Source organism: Caenorhabditis elegans, chromosome III (assembly GCF_000002985.6).
Source record: "Caenorhabditis elegans chromosome III".
Classification (NCBI taxonomy): domain Eukaryota; kingdom Metazoa; phylum Nematoda; class Chromadorea; order Rhabditida; family Rhabditidae; genus Caenorhabditis; species Caenorhabditis elegans.
Window position 1 is genome coordinate 490,791 of NC_003281.10, and position 22,184 is coordinate 512,974.

General features: G+C 38.3%; 2 protein-coding genes and 4 non-coding genes across 6 annotated transcripts; 3 read left to right on the forward strand and 3 right to left on the reverse strand.

Annotated features, from left to right (window-relative positions):
- Positions 1 to 756: 756 nt before the first annotated feature.
- On the forward strand, positions 757 to 11,835 carry unc-45 (UNC-45/Cro1/She4 central domain-containing protein). The gene is made up of 11 exons (NM_064804.9): positions 757 to 847; positions 899 to 1,026; positions 1,073 to 1,199; positions 2,779 to 2,857; positions 2,927 to 3,055; positions 3,565 to 4,205; positions 5,481 to 5,778; positions 6,647 to 7,331; positions 8,482 to 8,747; positions 9,672 to 9,834; positions 10,993 to 11,835. The coding sequence occupies exons 1-11, from the start codon at positions 759 to 761 to the stop codon at positions 11,271 to 11,273; spliced, it is 2,886 nt and encodes a 961-aa protein (NP_497205.1). The 5' UTR covers positions 757 to 758; the 3' UTR covers positions 11,274 to 11,835.
- On the forward strand, positions 1,617 to 1,966 carry F30H5.6. The gene has a single exon (NR_052042.1). It is a non-coding gene; the product is annotated as an Unclassified non-coding RNA F30H5.6 (non-coding RNA).
- On the reverse strand, positions 1,704 to 2,045 carry F30H5.7. Its single transcript, NR_052043.1, has one exon. It is a non-coding gene; the product is annotated as an Unclassified non-coding RNA F30H5.7 (non-coding RNA).
- Positions 11,836 to 12,013: 178 nt separating the features above from the next.
- Positions 12,014 to 12,099, forward strand: F30H5.4. Its single transcript, NR_002638.2, has one exon. It is a non-coding gene; the product is annotated as a small nucleolar RNA F30H5.4 (small nucleolar RNA).
- A 2,351-nt stretch (positions 12,100 to 14,450) lies between these two features.
- F30H5.3 (BPTI/Kunitz inhibitor domain-containing protein) lies at positions 14,451 to 21,427 on the reverse strand. Its single transcript, NM_064805.4, has 9 exons — positions 21,094 to 21,427; positions 19,902 to 20,043; positions 19,766 to 19,844; positions 19,596 to 19,712; positions 19,270 to 19,547; positions 18,169 to 19,120; positions 18,011 to 18,086; positions 14,923 to 17,889; positions 14,451 to 14,867 (listed from the first exon to the last, which is right to left on the reverse strand). Exons 1-9 carry the CDS (start codon positions 21,125 to 21,127, stop codon positions 14,713 to 14,715), a joined length of 4,800 nt encoding a protein of 1,599 aa, NP_497206.1. The 5' UTR covers positions 21,128 to 21,427; the 3' UTR covers positions 14,451 to 14,712.
- On the reverse strand, positions 20,086 to 20,177 carry F30H5.8. The gene has a single exon (NR_052044.1). It is a non-coding gene; the product is annotated as an Unclassified non-coding RNA F30H5.8 (non-coding RNA).
- Positions 21,428 to 22,184: the final 757 nt, after the last annotated feature.

Sequence of the window (22,184 nt, forward strand, 5' to 3'; positions counted from 1 at the left end):
AGCAGACCCATTTGGGATATTGAGTTTATCCTGAAATGATGATTTCCTTTGTTTAAATCCACTCAAATTCCGTTTTTTCTCTGAAATCCTCTAATCCCCTGAAAAAAACCTAAAAATATATTTTTTTTACTATATAAATTCGGATTTTTCCAGAAACCCCACATATTTTCGACTTTTCCCGAACTTTTCCCACTCGTTATCTCTATTTCTCTTCTATTCCCTAGGATATCTCTCCCGCCTGGGAGCTTTTCGAAAGCTCCAGAGCACCTGGGCGGAGCTCCCGCGGCAACTGGATTTTTTACCGTTATTCTTCATTCATTTTTCCAGGACATTAACAAATTTTCTTGCAGTGAAAATTTTTATTTCAAAAAAAAAGAAAAGAAAGTCAATTTTAGGATGTTATACATCTCCAAAATTCGTTAGTTTTAGCTTTAAAATCAAAGTTTTCATAAAAATTAAATTTGAAATCCCTCCAAAAAATAGTCTGCGCTTCACACTCTCTAACACGTGCCGGTGGAGCGCGCTTGCATTTTTCCTTTTTTGTTAATTTTTTTTTGCGGGAAACTTTTCGGGAAAATTACTCTAAAACTCAATAAAAACAGCTTTTAAGTGCATTTTTCTTGAAAATTAGTTTCAAAAATGATATTTTAATCAGTTTTACACCATTTTTGTCGATTTTTCCTCTTTTATCCGTCGAATTAATAGTATCTCCTGACAAAAATAATGATTTTATAGTTTTTTTTTTTTGGTTTTCAGCAATGGTTGCTCGAGTACAGACTGCGGAGGAGATCCGCGACGAGGGAAATGCTGCAGTTAAGGATCAGGATTATATAAAAGCTGATGAATTGTTGGTTTTTCTGAAATTTCAGTGGAAAACTGAAATTAAACTGATTTCCAGATACACTGAAGCTCTCCAACTCACCACTGACGAAGACAAGGCTCTTCGGCCGGTTTTGTACAGAAATCGAGCAATGGCTCGGCTGAAAAGAGACGATTTTGAAGGAGCACAATCGGATTGCACGAAAGGTTTACAAAAAACCTGGAAAATTTGCTGAAAAACCTAAATTTACAGCTCTGGAATTCGACGGGGCCGATGTAAAAGCTCTCTTCAGACGATCGCTGGCTCGTGAACAGCTTGGAAATGTTGGGCCAGCTTTTCAAGACGCAAAAGAGGCTCTGAGGCTCTCGCCAAATGATAAGTGCGTGGAAAAACTAGGCGAAAACCGATGAAAATTAAAAGAAAAATAATTTTTTCTGGCACTTTCCAGTTATATTTCAAAGTTTTTATGACCAAATTTCAGTGAAAAATGCAAAAGTTGCAAATTTTGGGTCTGCTAAATATTTAGCAGACCCAACCTCCCGAAACTGATTTTTAAAGCTAAAAATTATTAGAATTTTCAGACGTTTCTCTCCGAAATATAGCATGCCAATAGAAAAATTGACAAAAATCAAGGTTTTCTCATCGAAAATAGCAAAATAACTTTTAAAAATCTACAGAAACTCACAATTTTTGTTTAAAATGCCAACATTTATAAATTTTCTAAATATTTAGTTTTAAATTTGTAATTTTCTCACTTTTTTCTGTGAAAAAATATGCAAAATGAAACTGAAAAATCCACTAAAACATGTTTAAAAATTTATCTTGAAGAAAAACGTAGGAAATTTCAAATTTGCAGCTAAAAAATCAGCGAAAAAATTTTTTTTTCAAAATTTGAGGAGGTTGGGTATGCTAAATATTTAGCAGACCCAAGGAAAAATATTTAGCAGACCAAAGATAGGTATGCTAAATACTTAGCAGACCAAAGATAGGTATGCTAAATATTTAGCAGACCAAAGAAGGGTATGCTAAATATTTAGCAGACCCAAGGTGGGTATGCTAAATATTTAGCAGACCCAAGGAAAAATATTTAGCAGACCAAAGATAGGTATGCTAAATATTTAGCAGACCAAAGATGGATATGCTAAATATTTAGCAGACCAAAGATGGGTATGCTAAATAATTAGCAGACCAAAGATGGGTATGCTAAATAATTAGCAGACCCAAAGAAAAATATTTAGCAGACCAAAGTTGGGTATGCTAAATAATTAGCAGACCAAAGTTGGGTATGCTAAATATTTAGCAGACCAAAGTTGGGTATGCTAAATATTTAGCAGACCAAAGATGGGTATGCTAAATAATTAGCAGACCAAAGTTGGGTATGCTAAATATTTAGCAGACCCAAGGAAAAATATTTAGCAGACCAAAGATGGGTATGCTAAATATTTAGCAGACCCAAGGAAAAATATTTAGCAGACCAAAGATAGGTATGCTAAACATTTAGCAGACCCAAGGAAAAATATTTAGCAGACCAAAGATAGGTATGCTAAATATTTAGCAGACCAAAGATGGATATGCTAAATATTTAGCAGACCAAAGATGGGTATGCTAAATAATTAGCAGACCCAAAGAAAAATATTTAGCAGACCAAAGATAGGTATGCTAAATATTTAGCAGACCAAAGATGGATATGCTAAATATTTAGCAGACCAAAGATGGGTATGCTAAATAATTAGCAGACCAAAGTTGGGTATGCTAAATATTTAGCAGACCCAAAGAAAAATATTTAGCAGACCAAAGATAGGTATGCTAAATATTTAGCAGACCAAAGATGGGTATGCTAAATATTTAGCAGACCAAAGTTGGGTATGCTAAATATTTAGCAGACCCAAGATTTTCTCACAATTCCACTTTTAAGCACTTAAAAATTCAATAATTTCACTCAAATTTCTATTTTTCAGAGGAATTGTTGAAGTTCTTCAGCGTCTCGTAAAAGCCAACAATGATAAGATTAAGCAGACCACTTCACTGGCTAATAAGGTTGGTTTTGTGACCTGAAACCACGAATTTTAAATGAATTTTCATTGAAAAACCCCGAAATTTTCTCAGGTAACTGACATGGAAAAGCTAGCGTTCCGTGGTGAGGCGAAGGACACCGAACAGAAAATGACTGCGTTGAACAACTTGTTGGTTTTGTGCAGAGAATCTGAATCCGGAGCAACAGGAGTTTGGAATCAGGTATAGTTTTGGAAGCTGGACGAAAAATCTACATTTACTGGGAAAATTTAATGGAACTTAAAAAAAAATTTAAAAAATGGAAATAAATTGAAAAATATACCGTATATTTGAAAAAAAAATGCAAAAAAAAACTGAATTTTCTAGATTTTCAGAGCAATTTTCAGATTGTTTTTCGAAAAATTTTGCAGTTTTTATCTAAATTTTTCCGATATTCCTTAAATTTAATTGTCGAAAGTTCAATTTTAATTTTTTTAAAGAAATTTTTTTAAACTGAAAATTGTAATTTTTTGTAGATTTTTAAAATTTATTTTGCTACAACGAGAAAACCTTAATTTTTGCCAATTTTCCGATTTTGTAGAAACATTTGAAAATTCAACTTTTTAGCTTTTAAAAAATCAGTTTAAAAAAAATTATTTTTCAAAATTTTAATTTTATCAAAGTATCCCGAATTTGAATATTTTCCTGCAAAAATACCCAAAAAAAAAATTCTAATTTTTCCATATTTCCAGGGCGCACTTGTTCCATTCGTCCTGAACCTAATCAACGACGCATCGGAAAACGAGGAGGTTACCGTAACCGCAATCCGAATTCTCGACGAGACCATCAAAAATAGCGTCAGATGCATGAAATTCCTAGCTATGCACGACCCAGATGGCCCAAAATCCGTCCGTTTTGTGTGCCGGCTAATGTGCAAAAAATCCACAAAAGACTTTGTGGATGCCACTGGAATTCTGGTGCAACGTGTCTTCAATGCAATGGCTAAAATGGATCGGCAAAAGGAGATGAAGCCGGATCCAGAGGTGGCAGAAGCCAATAAAATCTGGATAATTCGTGTGCTCTTGGAGCTTCAAGAGATGCTTCAGGACCCGAAAGTTGGTGCAGTTCAGCGTGAGACGTGCATCGATTTATTCCTGAAAAATCTGATGCACATGGACGGTGGAATTCCACGTGGATGGTCGTGGAAGTTTGTGGAAGAACGTGGATTGCTCGCGTTGCTTGACGTGGCAAGTCAGATACCCGAACTGTGTGAATATCCGGTTTCTGCGGAGACTCGGCAACACGTGGCAATTTGTTTGCAGAGATTAGAGGAGGATATGGTTTTTGATACGAAACGGACTATTTTTAAGGAGAAAGTCGATATGTTCTTTAAGTACGGAACAAGGAAATCGGAAAAAAAACGTTTTTTGATTCGAAAAACTTAATAATTGTTAGATTTTTGAACTGGAAAAAGCAACAAAAAAAAATTAATTCGAAAAACGTTTAAATTTTTAAATTTTTGAATTTGAAAAAGCGAAAAAAAATTATAAAAAAATAATTTTTCCTCGAATCGAAATCTGAAAAATCGGATTTTTTAAATTTAAAAAATTGAATTTTGTTTTGATTTTTACTATTCAAAAATAGATTTTTAAAAAATAAATATTTTAAAAATGGTTTTAAAAAAAGAAAAAAATTGTGGATTTTTTCTAAAATATCAACAAAAAACTTAAAAAAAAAAACTAGAAAAAAATACTAAAATTTTCGATTTTTGAAAAAAACTATTTAAAAAACTTTAAATCGACAAACATTCAAAAGAAGAAAATTTACAACATTTTTATTTTCCCCGAAATTAGAAAGTAAAGAAAAATATAAGTTTTTTTAAAAAATTCTTGGAAGCTCGAGAAAAAATCGAAAAAAATTTAATAACTGAAAAGGAAAAATGGGAAATCGGAAAAAATGATTGATTCGGAAAACATAATTTTTTAGATTATTGAACTCGAAAAATCGAAAAAAAATTGTTTTTATTCGAAAAACTTGAAATTTTTAAGATTTTGAACTCAAAAAAGCAAAAACAAAGATTTTGACAATTTTTTCTCAAATCGAAATCCGAAAAATCGCAATTTTTTCGATGTTTTGACTGATTCAAAAACAAAATATCAGAAAAAATTATTTTTTTAAATAAATATTTTGAAAATTGTAAAAAAAAAGAAAAAAATGCTCAAAAAATTGAGTAAAGTATAAAATTGGGGATATTTTTCTAAAATATCAACAAAAAAAACTATAAAAAAATAATAAAATTTTCGATTTTTGAGAAAAAATCTTTAAAAAAATTTTAATCGACAAACTTTTTTATTTTCCCCGAAATTAGAAAATAAAGACAAATTTAATATATTTACAAATTTTGGAAGCTCGAGAAAAAATCGAAAAAAAAACTACTTTAAAAATTATATTTTCCGACAAAAAATACCAAAAGTTCAAAAATCTCATATATTTTAAATAAATTTTTTTGAAAACTTTTAGATTTTTTTCAAAAATTCAAAATTTGGAAAATTCAGACGCGGCGATATGTCTGCTATTTAACAAACTAATTTTTCACTGTAAAATTCTGATTTTCAAATGATAAATTGAAATTTCCAATGATTTTTACCCTAAAAATCCAATTTTCCAGTGCCCTAATCTCCCGTTGCACGAATGACGATGAAGGTCACAAATACCGTATCAAACTATCATGCTTCTTGATTACAATGCTTCAAGGACCAGTTGATATTGGAATAAATCTTATCACAAATGATCAATTAACTCCGATTATGCTCGAAATGGCCGCTTCACAGGATCATTTAATGCAAGGAATCGCTGCTGAGCTCATTGTTGCAACTGTTAGCAAACACGAAAGAGCTATTAATATGTTGAAAGTCGGAATTCCGGTGCTCCGTGCGTTGTACGACTCTGAGGATCCTACTGTCAAGGTAATAGGGGCATGCTGAAAAGAATGGAAAAATATATAGATTTTTTTAATTTTCAAAGTTTTCAGCGAAAAAATAAATAAAATCCACATGGATTTTATTTTTTAAAAAAACTTAAATATTTCTCGCAATTTTTGGATTAAAAAAAAATATAATTTCCTATTTTTTGCAGAATTCTGCATTAAAAAGATTTTCAAAAAAACAACAATTTGCGGAGAATTATGCAAAACATGTATAAATACTTTCTTGGAAAAATACCGTAAAATCCACGTGGCAGCTCAAAAATTGACTGAAAATTTAGTAAAAATCACAGTTTTTAGGAAAATTGAAAATATTGACTTCTCTCCAAAAAATTTTGAAGTTTTTGTTGAAAAACTCAGAAAAGTTGACAAAAATACTACGTTGAAAAGTATTAGAACATCCAAGTATCTACATGGTTTTTCAAAAAAATTTCAAAAAAATTTAATCATTTCATTTATATTTGTAAAAGTTAATTCCATTAAAAGTTCGATAATCGAAAATTTTTTAGCAAATTGATTTTTCTGGAATTCCACGTGGAATTTCTACGTGAAAATCTGAAAAAAAAATCAGAATCCACGTGGCTTTTCACGTGGTGCCAGGCTGTTCCATTACGGTTTGATCTACAAAAAATGCGGGAATTTTTTCGCCCAAAAAATTGTGACGTATGCACGTTAATCATGCGATATCAGTTGAGAACTCTGCGTCTTTTCTCCCGCATTTTTTGTAGATCTACGTAGATCAAGCCGAAATAAGACACTCTGACACCACCACGTGGCTTTTCAAACACACCTCTCTATTAGAAGGACGTTTGGAAATGTGTAAAGTCAATAAAATATAAAAATTATTCCAGGTCCGAGCTCTAGTTGGTCTTTGCAAGATCGGAGCCGCCGGAGGAGACGACATTTCGAAAGCAACGATGAAAGAAGAAGCAGTGATCAGTTTGGCGAAGACTTGCAAGAAATTCCTTCTGGAAACCGAAAAATATTCAGTTGATATTAGAAGATACGCGTGTGAAGGGCTCTCCTATTTGTCTTTGGATGCTGATGTTAAGGAATGGATTGTTGATGATTCTCTGTTGCTCAAAGCTTTAGTACTTTTAGCAAAAAAGGCAGGAGCTCTATGTGTTTATACACTAGCAACTATCTATGCAAATCTCTCGAATGCATTTGAAAAGCCAAAAGTCGACGAGGAAATGGTAAAACTCGCGCAATTCGCGAAGCATCACGTCCCAGAAACTCATCCCAAGGATACGGAGGAATATGTTGAAAAACGAGTGAGAGCTCTCGTTGAGGAGGGAGCCGTTCCGGCTTGTGTGGCGGTTAGTAAGACGGAAAGTAAGAATGCGTTGGAGCTGATCGCGAGAAGTCTTTTGGCGTTTGCTGAGTACGAGGATCTTCGAGGACGGATTATTGCTGAAGGTGGAACGGTTTTGTGCTTAAGACTTACGAAGGAAGCTTCTGGAGAGGGAAAGATCAAGGCGGGACATGCGATTGCTAAGCTTGGGGCTAAAGCGGATCCGATGATTTCTTTCCCTGGTAGGTTTTGGAAGAAATAGTCGAAAATTTGAGGAATTTCCGGGAAAAATATAAGATTTGATTAAAAAAAACATTTTTAGATGATTTTCCGGTAATCTACGTGAAAAATTGAGTGATTGTCAGTTCATGGGTCTGCTAAATATTTAGCATACACATTTTTGGTCTGCTAATTATTCAGCATACCCAAATTTGGTCTGCTAAATATTTAGCATACCCAACATTGGTCTGCTAATTGTTTAGCATACCAAAATGTGGTCTGCTAAAAATATTTAGCATACCCAACTTTAGTCTGCTAAATATTTAGCATACCCAAATTTGGTCTGCTAAAAATATTTAGCATACCGAACTTTGGTCTGCTAATTATTTAGCATACCCAACTTTGGTCTGCTAATTATTTAGCCTACCGAACTTTGGTCTGCTAATTATTTAGCGTACCCAACTTTGGTCTGCTAATTATTTAGCATACCCAAATTTGGTCTGCTAAAAATATTTAGCATACCGAACTTTGGTCTGCTAAATATTTAGCATACCCATTTTTGGTCTGCTAAATATTTAGCACACCAAAGCTTTGGTCTGCTAATTATTTAGCATACCTAACTTGGGTCTGCTATATATTTAGCATACCCACACTTGGGTCTGCTATATATTTAGCATACCCAACTTTGGTCTGCTAATTATTTAGCATACCCAACTTTGGTCTGCTAAATATTTAGCATACCCATTTTTGGTCTGCTAAATATTTAGCACACCCAACTTTGGTCTGCTAATTATTTAGCATACCTAACTTGGGTCTGCTATATATTTAGCATACCCAACTTGGGTCTGCTATATATTTAGCATACCCAACTTTGGTCTGCTAATTATTTAGCATACCCAACTTTGGTCTGCTAAATATTTAGCATACCCATTTTTGGTCTGCTAAATATTCAAATATGGTCTGCTAAATTATTTTTAAATTTTTCCAATTTTTAGAAAAATAATTCAAAAATACGGCAATTTTCATTCCTACGTGAAATGAAGTCGAAATTATCGTTTTAACAAAATAAAAATTGGAAAAAATAGTCTTAAAATGAACATTTTCAGATTTTTGATACATTTTAGCTTGAAAGAAAAGGATTTTAAAATATAAATACAATATTCAAATTTCCAGGACAACGAGCATACGAAGTGGTAAAACCGCTTTGCGACCTGCTCCATCCGGACGTTGAAGGAAAAGCCAACTACGATTCTCTTCTGACACTCACCAACTTGGCAAGCGTCAGTGATTCGATTCGTGGACGAATTTTGAAAGAGAAGGCAATTCCAAAGATTGAGGAATTCTGGTTTATGACGGATCACGAGCATTTGAGAGCCGCCGCCGCTGAGCTTCTTCTCAATTTGCTCTTTTTCGAGAAGTTTTATGAGGAAACTGTTGCGGTAAGTGTGGTGGAAATTTGAAAAAAAAACACTGAAGTTTCAAAATTAAAGAAACTGCGAGAGAGCGTGTGGGTCCGATTTTTCTATTTATTTTTCTCAATTTATCGCGTTTTTTGTTATTAATTTTTCGAGATTTTTTTTGTAAAGTAATGTGTGGATGAGAAAGCGAACAAGTATCGAGTGGAGAGCAAAATGAAGGTAAATTGAAAAAAAAAATAAAACAAAACACACAAGATGAAAGGAAACCAAAAAAAAAACGCCAAAAATCTTGAATAATTTAGCACATTTACCTGGAACAAATTATGGAGGCAACTCAAACCTAATATGAGAATATTAAATAGCAATATTTTTTATTAAATAGCAAAAATAGTACCTCCAAATAATATTACTAAAAATTTCGTATAGATTTCGATTTTGCCTCAAAATATTACAATTTCATCTCAAAATATATTTTGAGATAAAATTTTAATAATCGTCAAAAAGTGAATAAATCAATTTATTTTTAAAAAAATAATAATAAATCTACGCAATTTTTACATTCTGTATATATTCGTATTCAAATTAACAATGCAGTTTTGAAATTAAATTCAAATTTAAATATTCAGATATCTGCACAAATTTGACTTTCTGTATAAACGCTGTTTAAATCTGTGCAAATTTGGTGTGCGTCTGCAAAAACGTTTAGGAATGGTTTGGTTTTATCTCAAAAGATTACTAATTTTTCGTAATGTTTTCAGATTCAGTAAGAATGCTAATCAATCTAAAAAGATTTCAAATTAGTCTAGGAAAATTGCGATTTTATCATGAAATATCACACAACTACAAAAATATTGCTATTTAATATTTTCATATTAGATTTTAAGGAGAAAGGAAATGTTTTTTTTTTGAATATTTTTAAATCAACCAGATCCTGTCCATTTTCAGCCCGGAACCGATCGTCTGAAACTCTGGGTTCTCTACTCGGCAGAAGTTGAAGAGGAACGTCTATCACGTGCCTCGGCGGCAGGTTTCGCCATTCTTACAGAGGACGAGAACGCTTGTGCTAGGATTATGGACGAGATTAAATCATGGCCTGAGGTGTTCAAAGGTACGGAACATGAAATAGAAGGAATTGTAAAGAAAATAGAAATACATTGAAAGCATATAGATTTTCCCCTTTAAAGATATATACACATTCCCCTTTAAAATTCTCGAAAAAAGAGGAAAGTGGATTTTTTGAATGCTCTGATAGACTCACAACACAAGCGCCTTTTTGAAACTTTTGAAAATTTTTATTTACGGTCAAAAAGTGACTCAGTTTTTGCCACTCGTAATTTGGAAGTCGACCAAAAAAAATTGTTTTTCCTACATTTTTTTACTTTAATTTTATTTAAATTATTCGTTTTAAAACATTGTAGAGGTCGGAACATGCGACATTGCTTTAGATTTCCTCAAAAGTTCATATTTTTTACTTTGACCGTAAATTATGAAAAATCTAAAATTTTTCGGAGTGTTTTATTATGATATTCGGTCATTTTGAATCATTATACGTGTATTTAGACAAAATCCCCACTGGCGCTACTCCATCTTTAAGCTCAAAATTTCCAAATCACCAGAGAGATGCAAAATAAACAGACAAAATATGCAACATAGTACACAGTAATTAAATGCTAATTGATTTCCAAAAGTTATCTTTTTTCGAGATCTTTAAGAAGTTTCATTATAAAATTCGTCATTTTGGGGTCATTTTAAGTCTATTAGAGCAAGTATCTTTAAAAGCACAAGACAATAAATACCATGCACACCAAGGGTGTCAATGTCCCGTAAAAATTTCAAAAACGGGACAACGGGAATTCCCGTTTTTTTGAAAACACTCAAAAAACGGGACAAACTGGGCGGTTTAAAAAAAAGAGTGCATAGTTGGCGTAAATTTTAGTGTATTCGAGGCAAATTATAAAAAAAAACTGCATTATAAACATTTTTATCGATTTTTTCAATATTAAACAGATATTTAAAAAGCCAAAAAATGAGGGAAAATGTCCCGTTCCCGTGAAAATTTTAAAAACGGAACAACTGGACATCCCGTTCCCGTGAAAACGCTCAAAAACGGGACAAAAGACGTCCCGTTCCCGTAAAAATGACAAACACGGGACAGCGGGAATTCCCGTTCCCGTGAAAACACCCAAAAAACGGGACAACGGGACAAACGGGAAACGGGACTTGACACCCTTGATGCACACCAATAAAAAAACCGAAAAATTTACAGACATTGCAATGCACGAGGATGCGGAAACCCAACGTCGTGGCCTTATGGGAATTGCGAATATAATGCACTCGAGCAACAAACTGTGCTCCGAAATTGTATCGTCCGAAGTGTTCCGTGTCCTGGTCGCCGTCACAAAGCTCGGCACTATCAATCAGGAACGGGCAGGCTCGACGGAACAGGCGAAACGTGGATTGGAGGCCGCCGAGAAGTTTGGACTGATTAAGGCGACGGATCGAGAGATTTATGAACGCGAAAATCAAATGAGCACCATTCAGGAATAATTTTTGTTTGATTTTTTTTCTCACTTTTTTTGGAATTTTCTGCTATATTTCATCCACGTGGATTTTTCAGCTATTTTTAAAACTGAGAAAATTAAAAAAAATCCTTACGTGGCTTTTTTCTACAAAATTCAAATTCGATTTTTTGATTTAAAGCATCTTTACTCAATTTCCACGTGGCAGAAAACCCAAAAACGATTTTTAAAAGGTTGGCTTTGATTAAATTTTAAATTCCACGTGGCTTCAAAGTTTCGAATTTTTTTAAAATCTCAAAATTCCACGTGGCAAAATGCTTCTTTCAATTTTCCTTGATTTCCCCCACCTGATCCAAGATTGTTTTTTGTTATGTTGTACACATCTCTCAATCCTAATTAATTGTGTTATTACACGTTCGTAAAGAACATGTAATATATGTATTCTTTAAAATTAAAATCCAGTCATTTTCTGCTTTACCCCGCATTTTGTTTCTCTGTTCATGTGTAATGATAGTGCCTTAAATGCCTTCTTTTCTGTCTGTTTTTAGTTAAATAATTGATAAAATGTTTATAAAATGAATTCTCCCGCTAAAATTCCATATGAAAATCAAGTTTTGTTGCAAAATATGTTGCCTTTCCTCCGCGCCGCACACTATCACTTTATATTTCCCCATTTACTCTTCTCTCTGCGACTCCTGCGTGGATCAGTGGTTGTGGTCGCCGCCTCGGTTTGGCGCGACCGTTGTTCGACCCCCACGCAGTGTTAATGTCCGTTGATGACAACATACATACACCATTACGATCTCTGAAGACTTCGTGCTGATCATGTATCCATGCAACACCAACTGAGGACAACTACGAATGAAACCAAAGTAACTTAGGCTTTAGAAAAAACACATTTTTTTCTAAATTTTTGTTTTTGTTTATATTGCTTGGCTAAATGTTTTAATATTTTCAGCGCTCTCTCTCCGTTTGCTGATCCATTTATTAGGTTGGTCGAAAAGTCTTTGCAAAATTTGTACTTTTCTTCATTTCTCAGCGTTAATTCATTTTTTTCTGATTCGGTTTTTGATTTGCATAGTACGTAATGTGCATGTTTAATATATTTTTTAAAAAACTTTTGGATGCTGTTCAAAATGACCGAGAATTTGCTCGCCGAACGTCACGCCCTCCGATGGGTTTTTCTGTACGAGTTCCCCCAAATCTGCAATTGCAACGAAGCTCGTCGTAACATGTGTGCAGTGTTAGGCAAGAACTCTGTCACCTATAATACCATGAAGTTTTGGTTCGAAAAGTTCACGAAAAAGAACTACGATCTCGATGATAAACCAAGATAAGATCGCTCTCGTTTGAATATCGACGAGGATATTTCGAGAGCCCTGGAAGATGATCCAAGAGCAACGAACCGCGAACTTTCTGCGACTCTCAAGCATCCCCAAAAAACCATCATCAACCATCTCCACGAAACCGGAAGGGTAGAAAAGTTCGGTCAACTCGTTCCTCACAATTTGCCCGATTCTCAGAAAAATTGTTTTGTGACCTCTCTCTTTCGCTGCTCACTAGGAAACGAACAACGGACTGGGTTAAGGATATCATTACTGGAAATGATAAATGGGTATTGTATGTTAGCCATACCAGGAAAAAAGAGTGGGTCCCGGTCGAGGAAACCGCGACACCTGACCTCAAATTAGAACTTCACGGAAAAAAGTGCTTCTCTCAATTGGGCGGGACAGTAAGGGTGTCATTTCCAGAGAGCTTCTTCTAGACTTTGCTACAATCAACGCTGGCCTATACTGCATTTAATTGGAAAAGATGGTCCATGCTCATCGATTACATCGCCCTAGAGGATCAAAGTTGTTGCTGCTCCATGACAACGCAAGACCGCATACAACTTTTAAGACCCGCCAGAAGCTCCAGACAGTCGGAATCCAAATTTTATCTTACCCATCGTATTCGCCGGGCTTGGCTCCTACTGACTACCATCTGTTCCGCTCACTCCAGAATCACCTTGCCGGGCAGAAGTTTCATGATCGAAAGGTCGTCGAAACGGGGTTGGACGACTTCTTTGCCTCCTAATCGCAGGAGTTCTAGGCGGAGGGTACTGTTCAACTTCCGTTGTGTTGGCAAGAAGTCATAGGCATTAATGGTAAATATATTACCCATTGAATCTTGTTCGCTTTGAAAAAATACTACTTCCAAAAAAAAAATCAAAATTTTGCAAAGACTTTTCGACCAACCTAATAGATGGTTGGTCTAAAAAACAATAACGGGCTATCTAGCAGGGTTGGGACAAAAAAATAATTTTGGACCAAAAAACAAAAAATTGGGATTTTAGAAAAACACCAAAAAATGTTTTGATACTTGAGTTGCAAAATGTATTATAATACATTTATGACGTCACAACTGTATTAAGATACATGTTTTTAATGCATTTCAATAAAGAATAATCTTGACACGGCAAACATTTTTTTTTAAATTTTTTCGGGTGTTTTGGTCCCAAAAAACCAAAAAAAACCAAAAAAAAGTCCCAGCCCTGGTGTCTAATAGGTGGTTGTAAAGATATATTCAAAAAGGGTTCCCACAGGGTAGGATATGTTGTATAAGATACAGCAGTACATATCGCAGATACCTCCATAGTAGAGCTAACGGTCATTGGGTTGTAAACATGTGTCTCTTTGTTGGTGGGGTGGCGATGTGTTGGCAGCTAAATGTATCTCTCTTCCTGAACTATTAGATGATGAGAGTAGAAGAGTAGAATTTAATAAAAATGAAGGGGACCGTTTTCTAGGAACATGCGTAATTACAGATGGGTATACTTTAGACAAATTTTAGCCACCGTGAAGGATACAAAATAAAGTCACAGTCTGGATCAAGGCTGCTACCGAAAAGTGTCCATCCCTGGATTTTCGTTCAAAGAATTTTCCTAGTAATAAATCTGAAGATCAAATTTGTAAATTTAAAAAATGGCTCTAAAAGCTTTAAAAGTGTTCCAACAAAGTTCAAATTTCTTGGCAATTTTCTCCTTTAATTTCATACTTCTGGGTTCTTTTAATCGGGAAAATAGACTCTATGGCTAATTTTTAGTGGCAAAAAAAAATTCAAAATTTCTGTTTGTAAAATTCAAATTTCTGTTTTAAAACAGGCTATTTTCATGGCTGCCTATTTGCCTGAATTTTAATTTAAATTAAAATCCGTTGCGAACAAAAAGAATCTCGAAAATTTATTGTCGAAACAAGAAAGAAGAGATGCAAAAACAGGTCATCACATTGTTTGAAAGAATAAGCGGGCGAAAAAAATGGGGATTTTTTATGGTGCAAACGCACCTACTCAGGGGAACAGTCACCAATCATACTTTGGAAACTAATGGCAATACATGAAAAACAAAGAGAAAAAAAAGGTCATTTTCAAAGAAAATTGATTGGAAAAAATTGGAAAAAATTCAAAAAATTAATAAATAATCACCGATATTAGATTTCGTTGTTGAGTGGCGCATCGGCGAGGTACTTGTCACGACAGACGCCGCGGACAGCGACCTGGTGTGGTGGACACTTGTCCTCACACTTCTTCATTATTCTCTCTCCGACGATTCGGAGAACTTGCACCTGACCGTTTGAGCATGGGCCTGAAAAATTGGGATTATTGGGAGGTTTTGGGGGTACCAGAAACACAAAACTCACCATTAGCCGCCGATTCCTTGTTCTTGTTCACAGATCCACGACCTCCAACAACCGGACGTCCTCTAACTGGAGCCGTCTCCTCTTCTTCTCCATCTCCACCTCCACTGACACTTGAGCAACACTGGAATCGGTTCGACAACGTGCTCTTCTGGCATTTGTATCCGGCTGGACAACTGTTTGATCCACTGTTGGAGCACTGAACTGGCGTACCGGTTGATGGGAAGAGCAGGGCACTTCCAGTGGCACAGCCGTTGGCTGCTCCGGATCCAGACGAGGATCCCGGAGAAGCCTTCGATGAGCAGCAGTAGTAGTTCTTGCTCTTCTTCGAGAATGTGCACTTGTATCCACTTGGGCATGGAGATGCTGTACATTGTTTTGGTGTCCCATTCACAACGTATGCGCTTCCACGATCACAAACGTCAGCGGCTTCATCGTCACCGTCCTCCTTTCCATTTGGCTTAGAACTGAAAGTGCTTGGCTTTCCGGATTTCTTCTCGGCGACGATTGCTGACGCCTTCCCACCTCCACAGCAGATGTTCTGTTGAGCGGTTTGAGAGAATTGACAGCTGAATCCACGTGGACAATTTGGACGGGATGGAGTACAGAATCTGGCGGCTTTAGTTCTCAACTCGAGGAATGGAATCTGTCCTGGAATTGGGCAAGTCGACATTGGTCGCGACATCTTCTTCATGCAAACATCCTCGACAGCCTCTTCGCCTTCTGGGCAGGTGCAGGTAGCGTCAAGGCATGAAGATCCACCTTGGCACTGTTCATCAGCTTCGCAAGCCTCTCCGATAAGGGATTTAGCAACACACTTTCCGGCGACCTCGACTTCGTTTGGTCCACAGTCTGGGAGACAAACTCCGTTGAGTTCGTGATGTCCTTCTGGACAAGAGCACACAGATTCCTTGCAGAGACTTCCAGTTGGGCACTGAACTTGGTTACTGCAGATGTCTCCGAGAGATTTCTTATCGAGACAGGCTCCCTCAACCTCAACTTGTTTTTCGGTGCAGCCCTTGGTAGGAGTTGTTGGTCCGACTGGCTCGTCGTTTGTGGTACAACAGAGTTGTGCTCCTGAGATGGCTCTCTGGCAAGAATATCCGGATGGGCAAGTGCTCTGACCAATTGCGCAAGATTGTGGTTCTCCGGTGATTCCGATGAAGGCAACTGAATCATTTGGACATCCTCCCGACATTCCACAGCATTGGAATTGATTGTTAGCGGTGGAGAATTGGCAGAAGAACCCTGTTGGGCAGTTCTGAGAGGCGGCTGTGCAGATTCTTGGAGCATTTGATGCCTTCTCGCGGAATGCGACCTGGTTGTTCGGGCATCCGAGAGCAGCGATCGACTTTGGTGTGGTGATTGGTGTGGCTCCACAGCATTGGTATCTCTGGTTAGCCAACGACCATTGGCAGGAGTATCCATTTGGACATGGAGCATTCGGTGGGTTAAATGGATCACATGGGGCAATCTGGTTGTCCTTCATGAACACATACTCATTAGGTGGGCAACCATCAGAGACAGAAGCGACCTCTCCCTTACAACAGAATCCGGTGGTGAACTCGTTTTGGGTGGATTGACAGGAGTAACCATTTGGACAAGTGATGAATGCTCCAACTGTGCAGGATCTTGGCATCTGGGAGGATTCTTCCAAGTAGAACTCGGCCTTGTTTGGACAGAGATGGTTTCCAGAGCAGCAGTATCCTTGGAAAGCGCCTGGAACATCGGACTGACAGGTGTACCCGGTTGGGCATTGGTTGTTGTTGCTGCTGATGGTACAACGAATCGGGGCCTTGGAGCTTGGTTCCTTGTAAAGAGCCTTTCCAGATGGGCAGAGATCTCCTGTGATCGAGGCACAGCAGTAGTATCTGTTCTTCATGGCGTTGAATCTGCAGAGATAGTTGCTCGGGCAGGATCCCTCCACATTGATCAGACACTCGCGGACTCCCATATCGGCAGCGTTGACGTAAGCCTTCTCGCCTTCTGGGCAGACATCCATGTTGGTGGCTCCACAGCAAACAGAGTTGGAGGACAGCTGATCGTAGGTACAAGCGAAGTTGGTTGGGCAACTGTTGGATAGAGCTGCATTGCACTCATATGGCATATTTGTGTTGGGGTTCACGTAGGCTACATCTCCAGGGGTACAGGCAGCTGAAAGGCAGAAGTTGTTACATTGCTCGAGGGTGGCGAAATTGTTGAGATTTCCGGAGCATCCGTTGTAGGTGAACTGGGTGCACTCCTTGGTGACAATATTGAAGTAGAATCGAGCAGCGGCGGATGAGCTGCAGGAGGATCCTTGTTGTGGTGGAAGAGAGCAGATGTAGGCACGAGTTGGGCAACAACGGTTGACAACTGAGCTTCCAGAGTTTACAGACGTACACTCGTGGGTTCCTGGGCACACCTGGGTGGTCGAGCAGACCATAAGCTGACCGAACTCGTTGCGTTCTGGAGTTCCACCATTTGGACATCCTCCGACTCCACAGTATCCTTCACAATCCTCGCGCGTAGCAAAGTTGTTGGAGTTTCCGTCACATCCATTGTACTGGTAGGATTCACATTCTTGGGTCTGAGAGTTGTAATAGTATCTGTAAGAAGATCCAGATCCGCAGGTGACTCCCTTATGTGGGGAAAGGGTACAGGTGTAGGCCTTGGTCGGGCAGCATCCCCACACGTATCCGTCGAAATAGCATTCATAGTTGACTGGGCAAGAGTTTCCAGCTCCAGAGTTGGAGCAGACGTAGTAGTTTCCTTGGTAATCCTTGTAGGCGTCTCCTTGTGGGCACTGTGGCTCTGGAATAATGTTCTCGCAAGTGTTCTGGCACTCCAACAGGGTCTCGAAGTTGTTATCGTTTCCTTGGCAGCCGGTGTAGTCGAAGATCTCACAGGCACGGGTAACTGCGTTGTACCAGTAACGGCGGACGGATTGCTTGCAGTCTCCGAGGCGGAGGGGTTGGGAGCAGATGGCTTCTGGAATTAATGTTTTGAGGTTTTTAGTGGGCTGAGGAACTGATGATAGGTCTAGGTCGTATTGCAATCTTAGCCTAGGACTGAGTAAACTGAGTAAAAAATTTAAAACTCTAAAACTTACGAGGTCTTGGACAGCAGACATTGTGATCTGACTGGCACTCGTGGGTACTTGGACAGTCGGCACTGGCGGAGCATCTCTGAAAATTTCATTTTTCTCGAAATACGAATTCGAACTCGCGAAACCTCCGGTACCCCCGGTGTTATTTACACTGCACATACCTGATTAGATGACCCAATCTTGAGTGGAGTTCCGTATTTGCATTGCAATTTGGCGCAGAACAACTCGCAATCAGCTGACGACTTGAAATTGTTGTAGTTTCCGAGTGCTCCGTTGTAGGTGAACGCGATGCATCTTCCCTGCTCCGCGTCGTAATAGTATCGCGAGCTCGTGGAGAAGGTCATGGAGAAGCTGCGCTTCATCAACATACCGGCGTCAAAGTTGGTGGATCGGACCAAGTCGACTGGACGGCCTCCGGTGTTGGAGCAGACGCTGGCGACAGTTGGGCAGCAGAGCTGCATGGATCCAATGGAAGTGCACTCGAAGTTAGATGTGCAGGAAGAGGCCGTCTGGCAGTTGCTGACGACTTCATCCTCATTCTGAGCGGATCCGGTGAGGTATTGTGGGGATCCACGCTTACAAGTGTCTCTACAATAGGATTCACAGTGCTCACGAGTCTTGAAGTTGTTTGGTGATTGCATCTCGGTCTCATCCCATGGGTCCCACATGAATTGTTCGCAGGTGCCAGTGACAGCGTTGTACCACCATCTTGGACGGACTCCTGCTGGCGCCGAACTTCCACTATCAGCTTCTCTCTTTGGTTGGATGCAGGTGAAGGCTCTGTTAGGACAGCAGATACCATCGGAGGCTGGATGAATGTCATAAACTCCTTCCATTGCAGTCTTAACGTTGGCCATTGATGTCGTGGAGGTGACACAATCATAGATATCAGCGATATAGATACCATCTCCTTCCTGAGCGTTGTTAGCATCGGTCGCGTAAGCACACGCACCTCCTCCGTTGGCGATGAAGGTGGTATAGTCGGTGGATTGAGAGGAGCAGAATTGAAGTGGGTTGATGTGCTCGCCCATTTGAATGTCAGCATCGTCTGGATCGGTCATGTGAGGGTTGCGAAGTTGGGACACTGGCATTGTGAGGAGATCATCGTCGTATCTAGAAGAAGTTGGAAATTAACGATAAGAAGGTAGCTAGTTAGGTTGTGACTCAGTATCAGACTGACTATGAGGCTTGGCTTTGGTTCAGGCTTAGGTTTAGGCTGAAGCTTGAAGTCACAAAATAGCTCCCACTGAATAAAAACTCACTCTGGAAGTGGGCACTTTGGCACCGGATCTCCGTCTTCTCCGGAATGAAGAACACAAACGACTCCGTCCCTGGTCTTGGCCTGAACATATGGAATTCCATTCACATCCTCCGGGCACTCGCATCTCGACTTTTCGCACCGCGACTCTGGCCATACTGCGGAGCACTGCTCGGCGTACTGACATCCAGACTCTCCTGGATTCTTCTTCAGGTAGCAGTATCCTTGGATGGCGACGAAGTTCGAGAGGCATGTGCAAGATCCTGTGGAGCAGAACATTCCCTGGAAATTTGAATTTTAGAATCTCGAAGAAGTTCAAAATCCACTTACAGTCAAGCAATCGGTGTTGAAGCTGCAAAAATCTCCAACTCTTCCGGATCCGGCAACTCCTTGCCGCTTGTACCGAACATTGCCAGTTCGGCACTTTCCGTCAATGAAGAATTGGCTCTAAAAATTGAGAATTTGTTAAGATTATTCAACAACTGGAATAGATTTTATACTTTCGGACAAATCTTTCGTTCGATTTCCTTCTTGACAAGATTGCAGATAAGGAACGCGTTCTCGTGAGTGTCGGTCTTGCTGAAATTAGAAAAAGTCGTGTTTAGTAACAGCTTCCTTATTCAAAAGTGGTCTTACTTTGTGGCAAGATCGCAATAGATGGAATCAATAGTCATCTCCTCATCACACTTATCACCTTCAGTCGGTATCCGACATCCGGACGTGTCACAACCATCGCCTATCCTGCAAATCGGCTTCTGCTCGACTGCATATGTGCCTCCTGAAACAAAAAGTTTTACTATTCGTCACCACCTGCTCCCAATCCTCAAGGCACGATCGTCTGCGCTCGCGGCCGCTTTAACCCAAATCGGGCAACAGTCACGCCGCCGCCGCCATATTTGCGGCGAATCGAATCTCAGACACTGAGAACCCCCCACACAATGTTTGCCAATTTTATTGTATGTGCTTGGATTTGTTTTGGAACGCGGCGCGGCGATAGAGAGAGAGAGCACTAGAAACACGAAAAAGGTATTATGCAAGTTGAACTCTCTAGTCTGGTGCTCTAAAAATAGAATTTAATTGGACTTGTGACCTGATGGGTGTTTTGATGGTCTGGGTCTGGCAGTTGTGAAGCACCTAAGACCCCCAGGAAGCTTTAAAATTCATGTTAGTGCTGATTTCGTAAAGGCATAGGCCAGTTTAATGCAAAATCTTGGGCTAGAACGAATATTTAAAGACTAGATTTATTTTGAACAATTCTGAGAATAGAATCGTGCTTTGATTTTTAGGTAGTGATAGAAATTTTGACGTTTTAAGTTTTCAAGAGTAAAAAAGAGATGGCTTGCTGTTTTTGAGTGGGGTTTTGAGGTAAAAGTCAAATTTTCAAAAAAATTCCATAAAAACTACCGACTCACAGCATACTTTTTGTATAATAAATAAGGGTCAAAAACCTACAGTGGTGAAACTACTCATTTTTAGGGTTAGAGCTCTTTAGGCTAGACTTGTAGGAACACATTCTTAGTTTTATAAGTTCTTCTCCGACAACTAAGTTTGCAAAAATTATATTTTTATAAAAATATATATGTTAAAATAGTTTCAAGAACTTTATGCTGATATTTCTGAGTTTAAGTATTGTGCTAACCCTCGTAAATTGAATCAAAATTTGAAGAAAACTTTCAAGTTCATATTGCTAGCAAGAAAAAGTCCAAGTGTCAAGTAGCAGAATTCAAACTCTAAAAATTTGAATTAAAGTATTGCTTATGTTAAAGAATTTGATTCAAAAGTTTTCAAAGCAACCATAAAAAAATCCGGCAAAAAAGAAAAAGCTTACCTGCAAGCAGGAGTAAAATAAACCAGTTACGCATTGCTGCGGAATATCAATTGATTGATGTTTGTGATTATTATATAATGAGTGTTCAAAATGAGTAATTGAATACAATAAAGAAGGGCAATTTGGAAATGTGATAGAGACCTGGATATATGAAATGGCTCTTTTGTTATTGATTGAAAATCATACGAAAATAATCAGATAATTCTTTGATTGCCTTCTGATGATGATGGTGCGGGGTGGTTCGAATCCAAGACGAGTTGCAATCGAATGGCTTTTGTGTTGAGCTGAGTCTGCTGGTCAAGGTCAGGGGAGGGAGCGAGGGAGGGGTCACTATATTTGTGTGCTCGCAGAGCCAAGAGAGGAGGGGTTTCTCTTGGTGTTGTTTACCCGCGGTTTCGCAAGATTCTCGTTCGAGAATACAGTTCGGGTCACTCGTGTAATGCGATTTACATGTTGAGAGCGGTGGGGAGGGGAGAGAGAGCAACATCGTAATTGAGCCTGGTACATTGTATACGGAGCATGATAGGGGCTTATGATCGGCATTTCGGAATTTTGTATGATATCATTGAGCTTCGGTTTTCACACTCTCAGTAGTCATACTCGCATTCTCTAATTTTCTTTGAATAGCGGGTTAAAAAACACATCTGATAAGATAAATTAGTAAAAGTCCCCAGAAACATGTGCGATATGTATGCATAATATATGAAAAATCTGTGTTCAACTAAACTTGTACTAGCTCTATAAAAAATGCTAGATATTTCCAATGTTGACAACCTACATCTATGTTGTCATTGGATTTCTCAAGAATTGTCAACTGCCAAGATATTCGTTATATCGTCTTCTATAGTTTGATAACTTATCAGTTCACGATATTTTTTTGGATATGACGTGTAGCCTTACTCATTAGTACCATGGGCCATATTGAACACTAGTTTAAATTTTCATTCATTTCACAATTTCTTCGTCTTCATGAGAAGTCTCTGTTTTTCATACTGTTGCCACGTAGCGTGAAGATTACCAAAGGTATGAAAAGTCAAAGTGGAGTGGAACAGCGCAAGACTAAGTACGTTTGAAATTCAGAAAAATCGGTA